General features: G+C 33.9%; 2 protein-coding genes across 2 annotated transcripts in view; both read right to left on the reverse strand.

Annotated features, from left to right (window-relative positions):
• Window positions 1-2,368: 2,368 nt before the first annotated feature.
• On the reverse strand, window positions 2,369-6,433 carry LOC134281294 (uncharacterized). The gene is made up of 2 exons (XM_062763781.1): window positions 6,358-6,433; window positions 2,369-5,710 (listed from the first exon to the last, which is right to left on the reverse strand). The coding sequence occupies exons 1-2, from the start codon at window positions 6,367-6,369 to the stop codon at window positions 4,007-4,009; spliced, it is 1,716 nt and encodes a 571-aa protein (XP_062619765.1). The 5' UTR covers window positions 6,370-6,433; the 3' UTR covers window positions 2,369-4,006.
• A 2,294-nt stretch (window positions 6,434-8,727) lies between these two features.
• LOC134281297 (uncharacterized) overlaps window positions 8,728-16,963 on the reverse strand; it is a 61,594-nt gene continuing 53,358 nt past the window's right edge. Inside the window, exon 2 of the mRNA XM_062763784.1 lies at window positions 8,728-11,577. Within this exon, the coding sequence (XP_062619768.1) occupies window positions 9,883-11,568 (1,686 nt within the window). The 5' untranslated portion in view covers window positions 11,569-11,577 and the 3' untranslated portion in view covers window positions 8,728-9,882. The remainder of the gene's footprint in view (window positions 11,578-16,963) is intronic.

Raw genomic sequence — 16,963 nt, forward strand, 5'->3', positions numbered from 1 at the left:
ATATCATATTTATCAACATTTGAACACAATTACTTTTAGCACACACATTTATGTACAAATATTTACAATATTTATAGAATACATGGGACATGGAAAATGATTTGAATTGCACATAATTTTGAAAACTAAATGTTTACTATATCATTTCTGGTACAGAAATGGGATGAATAAATTAAAATGTTTTATATATGACACTCATTATACATGTACACCCATGGAAAGTTGAATAAGTACAGATAACCTAATACTTATACAGCCCTGAGAAAAAAATGTAATATTGACACTTGTCATATAAAGTGGCAAGTGGTTTAATAAGAAAACAAATTTTTTTAATACTACATCTACATGTACATATCATCTCCTTCAACTTAAGAAAAAATCTTAAAAAAAACTAATTTTATAAGATTTTATTAGATAATAATTCTTTTATTGTAAAACATTTAATTAAAATCATACACAAGTATCTTTAAATAAAGATATTATCTCTGTAAACTGTATATTTTCCCTAAAATAAAATAAACAAATCTTTGAATGCATTTAAAATTGAATTTTCAACGCCGAAAATTTTTTTCCTTTTAGTGGACAAAAAACCAAAAATATTTCCCGTTATCAATTTCTAACAACCAAGCTATATGATAAACGTGATGACTTTAACTTTAACGTCAACTTTCCTTACTTATGCAGCAATATACCCTCATCACTTTCATACGGCGTATATATATCTCAGTTGATTCGATACGCAAGAGCATGCTCTATGAAGGAACAATTTCTAAAACGAGGTAAATTATTGACAAGCAAGTTGATGAAACAAGAATATCAACAGTCCCGTTTAAAGTCATCATTTCGTAAGTTCTATGGTCGATACAATGACCTTGTCAGCAAATACAGTTTATCCTTGGGTCAAATGCTGACTGACGTTTTTCATACCAATCGTTAGTCCATTAGTGATACACTGAATTGACGACGGATTTTTTCCGTTATTTCCTGATCATGACAAGGAGCACACGGCGGGTGTGACCGGTCGGCAGGGGATGCTCACTCCTCCATGGCACCTGATCCCACCTCTGATGTTTCGGGGTCCGTGTTTGCTCTGCTCTTATTTTGTATTTGTTTGTAGACTTTGAGATTGAATACTGTTCGTTATCTCCATATCTTTCTCTTATTGGCCTGTCTTGGTCATAAGTTTGTGGTTAGTACTGTCAAGGCACTGGAGAGATTATATGTTTTTCCCTATTCTTGGAGTTTTTTATTATAAGAAATTAGGACGACACATGTAATATTGCAGGTTCAAGCAATATTAAGCAGGTTCAAGCAATATCAAGTAGGTTCAAGTATAGTATTGGCCCTATTTCGATTATTTAGAGAGGAAGTTTTTATATTATATAAGCAGAGTAAAAATAGCCAACAGTTCTCAATGTTGTTAAGTGGTTTTCCTATCATGATTTTGCCTACCCACACTGCACCTCAGATCAAATCTAGCCTACACATCAGCAGAAAGGAATAAAATATAGATCACTGCCACCACACCAAGAGCTTCTTTCCTGTTAATGTAATGTAGAAATTTGTTAACTAATAATTATATGATACAAAGAAATTTGTTAACCAATATTGTGTATCATATGTACAACATTTTACGCATTTTGGAATACCTTTATTTTGAAATTGCTGAAACATTACTACTTACGAGGAATACAAGCTTATGCAGGGTTGTAGGGATTCTTTCTGAATTCATTTTTCTGAGAGTTGCTGCCTCTGAATATTGTGTATCCAACAACTAAAATACAAATTATTACTACTATTATAGATAGAGGGTAATCAAGTATTATTTTTATAAGAGGTCCATGCTCATGCTATAAAAATGTACTTGATTTTATCAACATGACAATGAAAATGAGTGACCCTCTTTGTTTGTCATGGATATTTGGCCTCGTTTCCTTTCGTTTGAGTACTCTGAATGTGGCAGCCACAACACCACTGAGGATATCAGTTTTGACACTTGACCTTTAACTAGAAAGAACTTTTCTTAGTGTCATCTACCACCTCTGTAGCAAGGTTAAGACTTAATAGTAAAATGGTGCTATACATGATTTGTCAGCAACAGCGATGAATCTCCACATATAAAGCTGAGTTTCTGTAACACCCGAAGGAATGAATAAATGAAAGTTATACATGTTCTGTATATTTTATTTTAGAATTTTATTATTGTATAATAATTGGATTTTTTAAATAAGAGTGGTATAACTTTCATTTTTTCCCCTGAAAAATCAAATTTTGAATGGAAAAGTTGAGAGTCTTACTTTACTTTTACCATGAAGAAAAAAAAAATGATTTTAAAATTACCCCCGGTAATCTGGTCAGGTACCATGAAGTAGTGAGCATCCCGTGCCGACCGGTCACAATCGCTGTGCGCTTCCTGTCATTATCAGGATAAAGAGAAAACACCAGTCGAGTGTAATCTTTTGAATAATAAATTGTCATTCATTTTATCCATTTACAGGGTTACTTGTTGTTTATTTCTAGCACTTTCCAAATTTGACTAACTAAATTTAATAAAAAGTGATATAAGAATACAAGCATACTGTACATAATAGGCTGGCCTCGGTATATCTTATTTCCACTGTAGATGTTTTAAACAGGAACTCCATATGTCACTATTTATTAAGTCTCGTCACAAACTTATTAACAAGTCAACAGTTGATGCACAAAACTGTGCTGGTCCCTTATCAATATGCATAAAATATTTTGTTTGTGTCTCATGAGTGGTTGGAGATAGCTTAGTATAAGGTTCAAGATATCTATATTCAAAATGGGATTTAAAGAGAAAAAAGTGCTGTATCAAAAGTAAAAATATGGAGATTAACAATGGTTTACATTAATATTAAAAAATTGTCAGTAATTCACTTGTCAGATAAAAAGTCAGGATTTCTGGGTGTCAGGACTGATTCTGTTATCAGGAATTTAGTTGTTAGGAGTTCATAAAATGTTAGGAATCTAGGTTGTCAAAACAATCCTTATATTGACGAATAATTAGAATTTGTCTTTATAGAAATTGTTGTCTTTATTTGCAGAATTCATCATAACTAATAGGTTTTTAAACAGACAAGTGAAAAGTGAAGCTATCTGACAAAACTGAGAATCTCTTTCCATTATATATAGCTTTAGTATCTAGAAATTAACCAATCAAAATCCTTTATTTTCCTAAAGATTAGTAACAGGCATAATTTTTTTAAATAATTTGAACAATTAGAAACAATTATATACTTCCAAATTATCCTATTCAATATAAACATATACTTTCTATGTACAATGAATGCATTAACTACTAACTACGTAATAAATAAAGAATTTGAAAAAATTAGGAACAATACACTATCTAATGTGGTTGAAGTAGGATTGTAGACATCAGAAACAGGGTAATATTCTTCAGCAAAATAAATGACAACAACCATAAAAATAGGTTTCAAATCTACAGGCATTATATGAATGGTTTAAGTTTTGAAAAGTATAATTCAACCAGTAACTACTTGTACTTGCTTTACATTAATTCAGATTCAAATTATTGTTCCATGTGAACCTTTTGATGATGTCATACAATAGCGGCTTACATGTACGTATTGCATATGTCATGTTGTATATGTCATTTCAATGTAGTTATTGGTATGAATTAACTCGTCTGATTACATTACTGAAACCCTTGCAAGTAAATTCCTTTTTTAATTGCCAATTTCTTCTTAAAGCATAACATAATTCAATAACATAATCTTCTAAAATAATTAGTTCTCAAAGACAAAAACATATAACAGAGAAAAACATGTGGGATCAACATAATGGTATAACCACGTAAACAATAACAAGCAATGTCATGATTCGTGGCCAATCTTGACATTGAAACAATGCATAAAGTAAACCTATCCCTCTATCTAATTTAGTAATGACAATAACAAATTGTCATTATTGTTACCATATACTAGACAGTATGTATCTTGACTTTAAATGAAAATCTACTTCATGTGTCCATGTACTTAAACTTAATTATCTCTCCTGTCTCATTTTTGGTATGTGCAACAAACAGATTGTCATTTGTATCTGTACACAGTCCCCAGGGATTACTCAGTCCACATTCTATGTAGCAGAGGAACTGTCCATCATGGTCTATAATGTGGACACAGTCATTGTTATAATCCGCTGTTAGGATGTGACTCTGACCGTCTGTAGTGATTCCCAGTGGATTAAATGGTTTAATCGTTGGAGCAGGAGTATGTCCAGTGTACCTGAATCTCAGTTTCCCGGCCTGATTGACCACCACTACTGCTTTAGCTCCACCATCAGACACACAGATATCCAAGTTCCTGTTCTCAGTAATGTAAATGTTATAAAGTCCAGATGAATAAAGGGGCTTACCTTTATCATCAAACTGAATGGTTTGTTTTTCTGTGGAGCCAGAGTAATGGATAACTTTTGTTGGTTCGTAAACATAATTGTACATGATAACCAGGAGGTCACCAGAGGAAGTGCTACAAACACCTTGAGGTCTCCAGGTACGTAGTCTGATCACCTCCTCTATCTTCTCATTCTTCACAATGTTGACAGTTCCATTAATGGCATCAGCATAAACTAGATCACCACTTTTTGTCACTGCTATGTCAGATGGCCATTTCCCTGACTTGGTTGTGATTGACTTGAGTAGTGATCCCTGATTGATGCTGAAGAGTTTCATGTTGCTGCTTGTTCCTCTCGTCCAAATTTCTTCATCACTCAGACAGGCTATATTGTCAAGTCTTCCATACCCAGTGTCTATGGTGGTGACAGTCTCTGGTTCATCAAGTAGTTGTCTAGTTGGAGGAGAAGATCCAACATCTGATAATTTCAGTGTTGTCTTCATGCTGTAGCCATGTGCATCTGAAGTTAAAGAAAGTAATGATAAGGTCCCAAACCGTTCATTAAGTTTTTCTTGGATTTTTCCAGGAATGAATTCAGGCAAAGATGACACAATTCTATGAGGAAGATTTCTGTAAATATATGAATTGGATTCAAATTTAAATAGTTTTGACAAGTCGTTTGTGTCCAAAACAATTTCCACTACATTGATTTCCTCCTTGATGTTCAAAATGCTCTTGTATATTTCATCCAGATGTTTCTGTAGAGTTTGTAACTGTGTGTTTTTCATCTCATCAACTTCAGCTTTAAGTTTCTGGACAAGTTTGTCAATTTCTCTGTGCCAGTCCTCTCCATGTTTTGTTATGGCTGTTGAGAGATCTCCATATTCCCTTTTTAACTGACTCATTCTGTTTTGTACATCAGAGGCAATTCCCTGATAGGTGGGGTAAATTTTTTCATTTAATTCATTTCTTTCATTGATTATCTTTTCTTTCTTTTCCTCGGCGACCTGCATTAATGGTAAAATGTTATGACCTTGATGTTCATCAGATGTAATGCAGTAAACACAGATAGGAATGTCACATTGATTACAGTACATTTCACTTCGTTCTTTGCTATGAATTGTACATCCAGGGTAGAGAGAAGTCGATTTCCTGGACTGAAATGTGACGACTTTGTGGTCCTTGGATTCACCTGTTGAGATGTGTTCTCCCACACAGGCCTTACACAGGTTGACAAGACATGTATCGCAGTGCATCTGTACAACAGCGGTCTCACACAGGTCACATCGCATCACATCCTGGGCGCTGGTACGGGTGTCCATGATTTGTATCTGTCACACACAAGAAAGGTCTACATTATTTACAGACTTATAGATTTTATATTTAATTAATTGCTTTTTCATGTATTTCTATCCATCTTCAATACTTCACAATGAGAGGGTAAAGGTATAATAGCCATCTCGCCTTCTAAAATGTTGAGTAAAAAGCGCCAAGAAAAAAAGCACGTACGTGGTATCAATGGGGTGGGTTGATGAACTATCCCTCCCATTTTAATTATTTTTTTGTTGTTGCAAATCTCCTTAAGAGGTTGGTATAACGTTCCCCTCCCATTTAATATTGCAGTCATTAATTACATGAAAAAGCTATATTTCTCATTATTTTGCTAGTCAAAGATTTCAGGTAAGATATTAAATATTTTGTGACTGTCCGCCCTCATCCACCACCTTAATTTAAACCACCACCACATTTATAACGATACCAAGTGAAAAGAGAAATCCTCTAGGACAAGACTAAAGCTCATGTATATATCAATATTTACATTTGCAGTGTTTTTCTAGTAAGCCAACATTGAAATGGATTTGAATACCATTTTCACGCGCAGAGATATACACGGAGAAACTCACACAAAACTTAAAAACATTCCTTAAATAAAAAAGAAAGTGGTATTTTTCATGAAACGAGAAACTATAAATATTACCTGGTATATCATTTAACAAATGGCGGGCATTCAGTCTAGTCTAACGCCCCTTTATCACAAGACATGTACATTTGTGTTCACAAACTGTGACGTGTTTTATACTTCCTGTTTGGATTTACCGCAAGAACACTTGTACATGTATTTCACGAATGATCAATCCAATAATTATGTTTCAGGAAAACATGAACTATATGAATTATTGATTTAAATATCAAAAATCCCTCGAAAATCTTGATCTACTGATTCAATAATATGTGGAACTGAACAACAGGTTGCTTTGCAATTTGGCGTTAATCTTTCTACGACAGAACGTCTTGTCCGTCGTTTTAGAGAAACTGTGAGGTTTCCGATCGACCGCGACGAGGACGTCCGCGCGTAACGTTGCGACGTCAGGACAGAATAATTCGTCCAACTGATTTGCAAAATCGTTACGTTACCGCCACTAAAACTGTGAGTAACCGACTTTGCGAGTTTGGTTTGCGAGCTCGTCGACCTTATGTTGGTTTTCCCCTTACTCCCGTACGTCGAGCGCGTCATTTGGCGTAGGTGGTCGCCCATGGTACTTGGCTATTTTCTTTGAGGCAAAGGAGACGGGTCTTTTTCATAGATGAGTCCCTGTTTACTCTTTTTCGAGGGGACGGTCGACGTTGTGTATACCGACGCCGTGGGGAAGGCTTTCCGATGCTTGCGTTCTTGGGAGGGACAGGTTTGGGTGTGGCTTAGTAATGGTTTGGGGTGGGATTTCCCATGGGGGAAAGTAACCCTTGAATGTGGTTGCTGAAAATTTAACTGGCGTTAGATACAGGAATGAAATCCTCAGCCCAGTTGCTGTTCCATTTGTGCAACTGCACAACTTAATTTTCCAGCACGATAACGCCCGACCTCATGAGCATTCAAACACTTGGCTGGCCCCCATGCAGTCCAGATTTGTCCCCAATCGAACATCTGTGGGACGAACTGGACAGGAGGGTAAGGGACGCCCCAATTCTGTTACTCTCGACCAGTTAAAGATTGCCTTAGGTGAAGAGTGGGATAATATCCCCATAAGAAGGATAAATGGACTTATGAACTCCATGCACAGGAGAATCAGGGCTGTGACAGGTGCGCGAGGGGAGCATACAAGGTTTTGAGTTTTTCATTTTCACTTAATGGGGGTACCGTTAAATGGGCTACGATAACTAATGATTGATCAGGAAAAAATATTGAATATCTGTAAATTTATTGAGCATAGGAGTGTAAATATGATTGATAAAGAATATTAGAAAAAAATTCGTCAAACCTATATTAAACAACCTTAGAAGTTTACCCTGCGTTTCATTTTCCTTTCAGTACATGTATATTTGTCTGTGAAATAGCATGCCAATATCAAAAGTGCATGGGCAAAAGACATCTCAAGACGTTATATCAATTAAGAATGTTCACTTTCTATTCTCAAGCACCTACTCTACGAATGAGGCAAACTAGTTTCCTTATAAATAAAAATTTATATATTATCAGCCTGCATTTATAAAATTAAAAGAACTTTGAACACTTAAGAGTAAAAGTTTTCATGTAAAAACTTTAATAGTTCCAACCCAGGTTGTACCAGCATAACTTGGAAGGCTATTAAATTCATTCCTTATAAATTTCTCCATAATTCAAATTAGAAAAAAAGGCAATTTCTCTTTCAAAAGTATCTTAAAACTCTGGATATTTTTAATGTAACTTCCAGCGGATTGATACGTTTTTGACATAAGTCATTCTGACGTAGGCAACCCATTTATACCATATAAATTAATTTTTCGTCCAGTCAAATGACTCGTTACAAACAAAATGAATTATTCTTTGATAAATTAGAAAAAAGAAGTAGGTATAATATTTATGATGATATGAGCATTTAAAAAAATGAATTGATTGTTGTTGTTTTTTTTATTTCAGCTTAGAGCCAAATGTAAGATTTTTTGATCAAAATTTGTCTGTTGTCTGTCGGCATCATTGTTTCATAAACACTTTCTTCTTCTCCAGTATTTTATATTTAAATTCAACTTAATGTTATTGTAAATTTAACCAAAATTATTTTTTATGACAGGGAATGTGCAGAGGTTGAGTTTACAGACATTGTGAAAAATGAGGAATTACGGGATGAACTGTGGAAATATACATTAGACTGGACAAAAGTGAAGGAGTTTGGACAGTAACTGGTCGTGATAAACATTGACACAGGAAACTGGAGATTGTTCAGCTAACGCAGATTAAACTGCCGTAAATCACTTCACAGAAGATTATAAAGCTGTCGCAGATAAACCTTTATAAAGGAGAAACATTTATATATTATGGATAGAAGTATAAAAGTAGCATAATATTTTGTAGAGTACATGTAACAATGATATGAAATTTTTATAATGTGTACTTGAGTAAAATATGTAATATGTATTCAACGAATGTGCTTCCAAAGCTTATCTTTATAAGATAGAAGATTTTTCAGACACATATAGCTTTTTTATTTGTGATATTTACATCTCTTTGAAGAACAGAATGTGAAATTTGTAAAGAGAGATGCTCAGATGGAAAGTATAAAATACACTAATTCCATTTCCTGTAGAGAGATGCTTGAATTAACTTCAGAAAAGGGGGGGGGTTAATGTTTGACAGCAATTGCATTCTCATGTATCTATTAAATTAAAAAGAAATTATAAAAGACAATTCCTTAATTTGCAGGAATGATGTAACTCAGGTTTTACACTCGTAGATTAGATATAAAGTTTTAGGAACAGATCCATTCCAAAAAATAGTGACCATTCTGATTTTTAAAGAAGCTACAAGTTTATTTGGCTTTTACCCCAGTTTGTGCCTAAAATCATCAGTGAACGTCATGTTTGGCATTCTGAAACATAAATTTAAGTTTCCTTTGTTTTCTACATATTTTTGAGTTCTATATGGTGTAACTACAACACTGGAATAATTATGACATTTGACCTTCAAATAGCCAGTAATACTGTAAATCACTTTTTATTTACGAGAACTTTATTTTCGCGTAATTACGCTTGACAGTTTGCTCGCAAAATTTATTTCTAAGAAATTAATACTAGTATTCCTTAGGATTATATAGAGCAATAACCACAATTTGTGAAAATTTTGTCTCTCTAATTAAAAGTCAAGGACTCTCTCGCGAAAATAAGGTGTCGCAAAAATTTAGTGATCTATAGAGTCACCTGTCATCTTTGTAGCAAGGATAAGACTAAATGATTTACTGATCCTCTGAAAATTATTTTCCAATTTCAGATGTTTACATTTGGATTTTTAAAAACGTTTAGAAACTGTTTAGAAATCAGAATGTTATTAAAATTCTGAATATTTTTCATACATTACGAAGATATACACAACAAATTTTGAGGAACGTCTCATCTGACCTTAACTACCTGCAATAAATTGTTCTTCATTGTATCCATATACGGGGTTTCTGTACAGTTTATTACCTGCCTAAATGTGACTTACTACACGTAATACTAGTAATTTATTTTATGCATCTTCATTGTAAATCATAGTTTACTTAATGTGCATATACTCAATCTTGATAATTACTTCTGTGTCATTTTTGGTGTGAGCAACAAACAGATTGTCATTTGTATCTATACACAGTCCCCAGGGATAATACAGTCCATGGTCGATGTAGCGAACGAACTGTCCATCCTTGTCTATGATGTGGACACAGTCATTGATATAATCAACTGTAAGGATGTGACTCTGACTGTCTGTGGTGATTCCTCGTGGATTGAATGGTTGGTTCTTTGGAGCAGGAGTATGTCCAGTGTACCTGAATCTCAGTTTCCCGGCCTGATTGACCACCACTACTGTATTAGCTTTACCGTCAGACAAACAGATATCCAGGTTCCCATTCTCTGTAATGTATCTGTTATATTGACCAGATGAATAGAGAGGTTGACCTTTCTCATCAAACTGAATGGTTTGTTTCTCTGTGGAGCCAGAGTAACGGACAACTTTTGTTTGTTTGTAACCATCACTGTCCATGATAACCAGGAGGTCACCAGAGGAGGTACTACAGACACCGCGAGGTTTCCATTTCTGTAGTCTGATTACCTCCTTTATCTTCTCATTCTTTACAATGTTCACAGTTCTATCACTGGTGTCAGTATAAACTAGATCTCCACTTTTTGTCACTGCTATGTCATCTGGCCAGTTCCCTGACTTGGTTGTGATTGACTTGTGTAGTGATCCCTGATTGATGCTGTAGAGTTTCATGGTGCTGTCATGTCCACTTGTCCATATTTCTTCGTCACTCAGACAGGCCACATTGTTAAGTACTCCAAACCCAGTGTCTATGGTGGTGACAGTCTCTGGTTCATCAAGCAGCTGTTTGACTGGAGGAGGGGATCCAGCTTCTGGTGATTTCTGTGTTGTCTTCATGCTGTAGCCATGTTTATCTGATGATAAGGATCCAAACAGTTTACTAAAGTCATCTACTTCAATTTTTTCAGAAATGAATTTAGGTACTGATGGCATATTTTTCTTTGGAAGATCTCGGTATGTATATAGATTGGATTCAACACTTAATAGTTTTGACATGTCATTAGTGACTGTAACGATTTCAAGTGATTCAATTTCATCCTTGATGTTAGACATTGTCTTGTTTATTTCGTCCAGATGTTTCTGTAAAGTTTGTAACTGTGTGTTTTTCATCTCATCAACTTCAGCTTTAAGTTTCTTGACAAGTTTGTCAATTTCTCTGTGCCAGTCCTCTCCATGTTTTGTTATGGCTGTTGAGAGATCTCCATATTCCGTTTCTAACTGACTCATTCTGTTTTGTAAATCAAAGGCAATGTCCTGGAAGGTGGGATAAATTGTCTCATTTAGTTCATTTCTCTCTTCAATTACTTTTTCTTTCTTTTCCTTGCAAACCTGCATTAATGGTAAAATTTTATGACCTTGATGTTGATCAGATGTAATGCAGTAAACACAAGCAGGAATGTCACATTGATTACAGTACATTTCACTTCGTTCTTTGTCATGATATTTACACCCAGGGTAGATGGGAGTAGATTTCCTGGACTGAAATTTGACGACTTTGTGGTCCTTGGATTCATCAGATATCATATGTTTTCCTACACAAGCTGTACACAGGTTGACAAGACATGTATCACAGTGCATCTGTACCACAGCGGTCTCACACAGGTCACATCGCATAATGTCCTGGGCACTGGTACGGGGGTCCATGATGGATATCTATAACATACAATAAACATCTGCGTTATTTACTTGCCAAGTCGTAACTCTAAGATATTTAATAAGTCAAATAATACTTAAATTAAAGCCATGCAAGTGCTAAACATTTTGCTTTTTATATATTCTCTTCTCTATCTGGCAGAGATAATGACAATGTGCCTGGAAAGAGAAACTTGATCCTCAAGGACATGAGAAAAACTCATGTACATATATACAAATAATATAGAGAAAATGATTTGAATTGTGATAGAAAAAACTATAAAATCCTACCTGATCTATCAGACAGTAATTTCGGACATTCAGTCTAACACACCCTTATCATCCAGACACGTCACCTGTTTTTACAAACTGAGATGTTTTTATACTTCCTGGTTTAAATGTAGCGCGAAATCTAAAAACAAATGCATTTCACGAATCACTAGCGAATTGTGCTCTCAGAATAGACCCGAGAAGATGCGAGTAATAACACATAATCAAACGCTTTCTAACACTTTCAGTGTTGGTCATTGGAATCAAAATAAGCCTTCATTATTTTTTATAACTTCAGCATGTTCGATGAATATTGTTACACTAAACTACCCATTTTTACAAAAGTTATAGCTAGATAATGCACTGAATTTTTCCCTTTCTCACCGTGACGTCATAATCAGATGTGCACAAGAAAGTCGCCCAAATCATATAAATTGCGTACCCAGTTTTAATGACGTCAGCAAACCCACGACCTACGTTAAGTACGCCATGTTGTGACGTTGTAGAGAGCCCCCTTAAAGAGAAAGATGTGTTTTAATATGAAGAGTGCATGATACCGTCTAGTTTTGACAAGCCTACATTTTCACTCGTATTCTTTAATGAAATAGAAAAAAGGGATTCTCACGCAGGCCTTTATATATACAAACGTTTTTACAATGAAGTTAATAAAAATAAAAATATTTTCTGTGTATAGTGTCATAAATATGTAAGTACCAATTGGATGGTATATTTTTTTAAATTCCTCTAGCAAAAAGAGAAATTTGAAAGCAGATTCCTCATTATTTAAACCAATAATCAAAGTAATTCATATTAAACTTAAATATTAATAATTGTTTTTAGAACACAAGCTTGAGTAGCCTGCCACTCACATGTACTTGTTTTGAAATAAATTTTAACCCTTGTATCATATATGATTTATAAATATTAAATACATGTATTAAATGTGTATAATTATAAAACAGGTTACCTAACTCCGAATTACACTCGATACCCCTCCTCAGAAAAGCACTCATTTTAGTCACAGGCACCTGACGTTTCTTATTTTTCTTTTAATAAAAAAAATATATACACATACCTGGTAATAAACGTTTATTATTAGGTATGTGTGTTTTTTTTCTTATTAAAAGAAAAATAAGTAACGTCAGGTGCCTGTGATTTTAGTGTACACTTTCAGTGGAAATGCACTAACAAACTGTTTATTACCATTGTCTTCTACGATAATTTATCTACATAACCATTTATGGCATGCATGTCTTTGTTTTCATTTATCTCCGTAAACAGCGTCAAAATTTTGCTCACCGATAAATCACTGAGTAAAACACAACATGCGATATTGTGGATGGAATGTTAAAAAAGAATATATTGTTTGTCAATTTATTCAATTTCTATACTTATCTAATTATAAAATAATACATTTGCAAACTTATTAGAATAAGATTTTTAGGTGAGAAAAAAATGATATAAAACATGGCTTGTCCAAATGCTAATTCATCATTACGTGCCAAAACGCCATACACTCAGAAATGTCTTTTTTCTTCAATAAGCTTATATGCTTTCCAGCAAAATATATCCCCCCAAAAATGCAAATTTGATCAGATAAGGCATATGTATTATCTTCCATCGACTAGAGGATACTCTGTTCACGATTTGTATACACCCGAATTAATGGTTATACCCGGTGAAATTTATAGTTGAAAGAGAGTTTATTGCCTAAAGTTGTCCGAAGCAAGGCATGTATCCGATGCATGGTGAACTCACCCTAACTCATATTAGCCAATCTTTCAGCTAATATGTTTTGTTATCACGAAGCACGGTTATTAACTAAAATTGTAACGTCAAAAACAACGACGAGAAATTAGTTTCTCTGCTTTTCAATTTCATACGCAGTTTGAAGCGTCTTCCCTATTCTTAAAAACGTATTCATAACACTTAACACCTAGTTTGCTAATAGCTTGAACTAGATTTTCATTTTTTTTTTTACCGTGTACATGTAACTCTGTGTTCTGCAACAGTTAAGCGTACGTGATATTATGACGTTCCTAACTCATTTGACAAGATTTTTAACTTCTTTCCCATTATGTCCTATTTAACTCTTCCCTCCATTTTATTGAAAGATAATCCTAAAAGTTTGCAATATAAAATAATTTATACATTTTTGTTACAAAAACATGGAGCGAAGACCCACTATACCTTAAAAGCACACTTTTATGACAAAACAGTTGCCAAAGGTCATATCAGAGACCAATCTAATTAAAATTAGACCTTTCATCTCGTTCTTTGTTTTTGATATGTCTCTTCTGTGAACAGCGACATATCAAAAACGAAGAACGAGATGAAAGGTCTAATTTTAATTAGATTGATCAGAGACTTGATTTAAATGCCTTAATTCAACATAGGACATGTAGCATAGTGGTTAACGCGCTAGTCTCAAAGCAGTATAATACGTCAGATTTTTAATGCTAGGGGTTCGAATCATAGCATCTTATACATTGTATTTTTACATGTTGTTTTATCAAAGAAATTTTTTTTACGAGATTTTTTTTCTCAGAAATTTTTTTCTCATAATTTCATAACTTTGATACATGTACATGTGTAATTAGAAGTTAATTTTTTAAAATACTCAATTCACATATCGTATATGATATCCTATTTTGTAGGCTTTCTGCCCGCCTTGTTCACCCATCTCCTTTTAATTTGTTCAGCCCCATTTACTAGTATTAGAGGTATGGCTCAAGATATTCAGTATTATAAAGTGAAAGTTAATAATAAAATACTCAATTTGGACATTGCTCCGTGACCCCATTTTTGCTGTTCTAAATCTTTGATAATTTTTATAAATATGAAGATATATTCAAATATTTAAACTCAAACTAGAACTGTTCAATAGGGACAAATACCCCCGCTGGGTTTTTCAGAGTAGGTGCCAATTCAGAAATATTTTATGGATCTAGTAAGAGGTATTAACTATTGTCTAACAAAGTGCCTCACCACAGCATGATACGCCCATCAAATATTGTTCGATAATCATAAATTGGTTAGGGTGCAAGAAAATTAAGTAACCTTGATTAACAGATTGACACAGATTTCAATGATCTAATTTCCATTTCTTATCATGTTTAAAATATTGTACATACATCTCTAAGAGACTTACAGTGTAGGGATTAATTAAAAACAAATAATACATCATATAATTCTAAACTGGCTGTGTTAGAGCTTAACAAATATCCATCTGCAGCTTTAAATTGTTTATTGCATATTTTATGAAATAATGGAAATGCTACAGTCTAATAAAAAAAATCAAAAATTAAATTATTCTTTAGACTATAAAATTCTAAGTGAGACATGGCTGCAATTTGTTGCAAATATATAAAAATTGAAATGTAATTTTTTTTCAATGAACACATGCATGATTAATTTTAATTATATTATACAATACTAATTCAGTTTTAATCATACACTAAAACATCAATTTGTTTTAATTACATTACACCAATTGAAAGATCTTTATCTGAACTACAGCCATCAAGAACTCTTAATTAACACAAGCAACTATAAGGAAATTTCTTTTCGCCCAACTCCCAAGAGATAAATTAAGATAAGATCTAGAGATGCTCTTGCCAGTTAACTCCCGACAATGAACTCATTAATTTCTCTCTAATTTGACATGCACATTTCTGCTATCAAAAATTCTCCTTGACCAGTGCTTGATAATTATGCCCATGGGACAAACTGAATTCCTCCCAAATCATTAACATTTGTTATAGAATTTGCTGTAAAGTATATGATGAAAAATAAGTTTCTACTTAATTTAGCATTTTTTAATAAGGATACAACTATATTTTTACATTTTTTAGAATTATGAAATTTAAAATTTTAAAGACTAAGTTTTTTTTAAAAAAATCACTTAAATTAAAGGTCACAGTGACCTTGAAATAGGTCATGACACACCGTCTACCCAAGATGCATAAATTGTCCAAGTTTGATGATTGTAAGTCTAATAGTTTTCTAGTTATGAGCCAAACAAAATCACAAAATAAAAAAGAAAAAACGCCTGTAAAATCATCCAATCATGATGAAAATCCCAGGTGCACACCTTCATATGGTGAATAATAAGTGTATAAATTTTCAGACAAATCCATCCAACAGTTTCTGAGAAACGGTACGGACAAAATCTTGTCTACAGACGTGACGGACATGGTGATTCCAAATCTATACATGTCCCCCTAAACTTCGTTTGCGGGGGTATAATTATTCAAAGAGCAAGAGCCAGGTTGGGCCTTATTTGGCCCTGAAAATTTCCGAAAAATAAAAAAACCGCTCAGTTTAGGTTGCAAATACAGTTTTTATCACTTGGAGTGTTGGTGACCACATATCTGTTGTGATATAATTTTCCATCTAGTCAATGCATTGTGACGTCATAAAACGCGTCATTTTCCTCGTGTAAATTCCTTTGAAAATGGACTAAAATTGAAGCATTTTTTAATATTTCATATAGAGCACAACCTCTGATCCAAAATATGCAAATACGTAACGAAAGCTCTGTTTCTGAAGATCACAAAACATGTTTTATTTTTTAGATCGTGGGCTGTGCTCATAATTTAATTCTTTGCTAAAGGTAGTCAAATATGCATGTTTTCTGCAAATTTCAAGAACATTGCAATTTCTCAAACCTGTTTTCCAATCCCGTGGGGATCCTCTAAATCAGGTCCATAGTTACCCCCTTGCTTGTCGTAAAAGGCGACTAAATGGGTTTTTCCTTCGGATGAGCACCGTTTAAATAAGGCCCCGTGTCACAGCAGGTGTGGCATTTAAAATTTTAAAAAGATCCCTCCCTGCTCAATAGCACTTAAAGTGCCGAGCATAGGCCCAAATTTGCAGCCCTTCACCGGCAATGGTGACGTCTCCATATCAGTGAAATATTCTGGAGAGGGACGTTAAACAATATTCAATCAATCAATCCAATATCTGGATTCTCAAAACGAAATTTTTTTTTATAGAAAATGAAAGCACCAAGTGTCTACTTTATTTTGACATATATAATGGGAAAGAGGTGATAGTTATTTGATATAAGAAGAGGGCCATTTTATGCATAAGCTGGCTCTTGCTCTTTGTTATTAAAATATGTATACCAAATACG

This window comes from Saccostrea cucullata, unplaced genomic scaffold (genome assembly GCF_032062105.1).
Source record: "Saccostrea cucullata isolate Sc308-1 unplaced genomic scaffold, CSIRO_AGI_Scuc_v1 ctg214, whole genome shotgun sequence".
In the NCBI taxonomy this organism is placed as follows: domain Eukaryota; kingdom Metazoa; phylum Mollusca; class Bivalvia; order Ostreida; family Ostreidae; genus Saccostrea; species Saccostrea cuccullata.